At 43.7% G+C, this 2,500-nt stretch overlaps 1 protein-coding gene across 1 annotated transcript in view; it reads right to left on the bottom strand.

The window, feature by feature from the left end:
* Window positions 1-2,500, bottom strand: part of LOC311316052 (gelsolin-like) — a 23,057-nt gene that overhangs the window by 13,965 nt on the left and 6,592 nt on the right. The window contains exon 4 of the mRNA XM_084446793.1: window positions 982-1,143. Within this exon, the coding sequence (XP_084302919.1) occupies window positions 982-1,143 (162 nt within the window). The remainder of the gene's footprint in view (window positions 1-981; window positions 1,144-2,500) is intronic.

Raw genomic sequence — 2,500 nt, 5'->3', positions numbered from 1 at the left:
TTGGATGTGTTAGTGATGTTCTGTAGTTGGATGTGTTAGTGATGTTCTGTAGTCGGATGTGCTAGTGATGTTCTGTAGTTGGATGTGTTAGTGATGTTCTGTAGTTGGATGTGTTAGTGATGTTCTGTAGTTGGATGTGTTAGTGATGTTCTGTATTCGGATGTGCTAGTGATGTTCTGTAGTTGGATGTGTTAGTGATGTTCTGTAGTTGGATGTGTTAGTGATGTTCTGTAGTCGGATGTGCTAGTGATGTTCTGTAGTTGGATGTGTTAGTGATGTTCTGTAGTTGGATGTGTTAGTGATGTTCTGTAGTTGGATGTGTTAGTGATGTTCTCTAGTTGGATGTGTTAGTGATGTTCTGTAGTTGGATGTGTTAGTGATGTTCTCTAGTTGGATGTGTTAGTGATGTTCTATAGTTGGATGCAGTATATAGAGCCTGAGTGGAACCAGGAAGAGTCGTCCCATGGGACCTTATTTTGGGAAAAATATGTACGGCGATAAACAAATAATTTCGTTTCAATTGTGTCATGACCATCACATATTAATTTAAAACATACATTTGCAGTTTGTCATAAAACTGTAAAGCAGTTATTGTATTCTAAAAAGGAATGTAAAATTATTAAAAGAGGTGAAAATCACTATCAGTCTGGCCTAACTGAGCTGTAGGAATGTGAAAGGAGAGTTACTGTAGTCAGTTCTGTAAGAGCTGGCTTGTGGGATCGGCTTTACAAGGTTTTGGTGAGTGTTAAACAAGTGCAATGGCAGCTAGCTAATATTGGCTAACTTGCGAGTTAACAGAGATGAGTAAAATGTATGTTTTAAATTGACAAACATCATACTGTATGTGACAGTCATGGCACAATTCAAACAGGATCAAGAAATTATTTATCTCTGGCCGTTCACTACCGTTCATATTCATTCAGATTTCGGGTCCCACGGGTGTTTTCTCTTCGTGCTTCCGCCTGGGCACCCTATAGTTACCTTCCCCAGGTCCACGATGAAGCAGTCTCCCTGGTTGAAGCTGGCCCAGCTCAGCTCCACCTCCGTGGCCCGGATGGCCCGCCTCCCCTTGATGTGCAGCAGGCGCTTGGTGCTCATGTCATTGGTCACCACGTGCTGGAAGCCCGAGGCCACGCCCCCTTGCTGTGATAGGGTGGTCAGACACAGACAGAGTTAAACAGTTGTTATTATAATGTTGTGTAACCATGTTAAGGGATTGCCCAGGGCAGGATTCAAACGGTCACTCCTCTTAACACACTCCACACCACTGGGCATCCAGGTCACGGCACCAATGTAACCCATGTTAAGGGCTTGCCCAGGGCGAGATTCGAACTCACAAACTCCCATTTGTGAGGCGGACGCGCTAACAGTTGCGTCAATATGGACGTCCGTCTAGGAGGGACTGTTAGTGCTCCTTGAGTTTACCAGCCCTGTTACCACTTTGGGACTCACAAGGACACTGTCATCTCTTTGGGACTCACAAGGACACTGTCATCTCTTTGGGACTCACAAGGACACTGTCACTCGGTTACAGTTGCAGCCAGATCAAACACAGCTGATATGAATCCAGGTTCTCTAGAAGGTGGAACTATAGCCATGTTTCCATCCATACATTTTATGCAAATTAAGTTATATTGAATTAAAAAGGCCTTATGGAAACAGTAAAATTTGATTAAAAGTCATGAAAATCGACTAAAAGTTTGTACTGTCGATCTCGTCGGATTTTCTCTAGTTCGATAAAAGGCTTTTGCGATAAATGCTTAAAGCTCTTAGATGGAAACGCACGTTCATCGGCTTTATTCGCATTCATATTTTTAGCGATCTTCACATAATTCGATTGACAAGTGGATGGAAACATGGCGTATGTCTGCTCTGCTCAACACATTTCTACCTGTCACTTGATCAAGCCATCAAACACAAGGTAGATAGAGTCAACGCAACGCAGCGGAACTAGATCCACAAATACACCGGCAGTAGGGGAGACAAACATGATACTCAAACAAAACGTCCAGATTATTGGAACAGATTCTGTGAGGCAAGTTCTCACGGAGAGAACTGGGATTTGCTTTTCCTCAGGGGAAGATCATAGAGGCTTGATGCCATGTTAGTGTTTTTGTGAGAACCTCAAAATGAAAAGCAGATTGCCTCGTCTCAGTCCGTTGATGTGCGTTTCTCTTGAGAAAGACAGAGAACTTTCCACTGCAACACTGTTTATGTGAATGGAAAGAATGTTCCCGGACTTTGGGGTAATGAGAGCTACACGGAGATAATCAGCTGTAGTTTGGCCTCTCTCTCTTTCTCTCTCTTCCTCTATCTCTCCTTCTCCCTCTCCATATTCCCCCCTTTTCATCTCTCCCTCCCTTTCCATCTCCATCCCCCTCTCTTTCTTGCCCTATTCTCTGTTATCCCTGTTTCTCTCTCTCTCTCTCCCTCTCTCTCTCTCTCTCTCTCTCTCTCTCTCCCTCTCTTCTGTGTGCGATTTTAAAATAGACCGCTTCCA

Source organism: Borostomias antarcticus (genome assembly GCF_949987555.1).
Source record: "Borostomias antarcticus genome assembly, chromosome: 12".
Taxonomy (NCBI): domain Eukaryota; kingdom Metazoa; phylum Chordata; class Actinopteri; order Stomiiformes; family Stomiidae; genus Borostomias; species Borostomias antarcticus.
The sequence above is the reverse complement of the archived record's forward strand: the minus strand, read 5'-3'. Positions and strand labels throughout refer to the sequence as shown.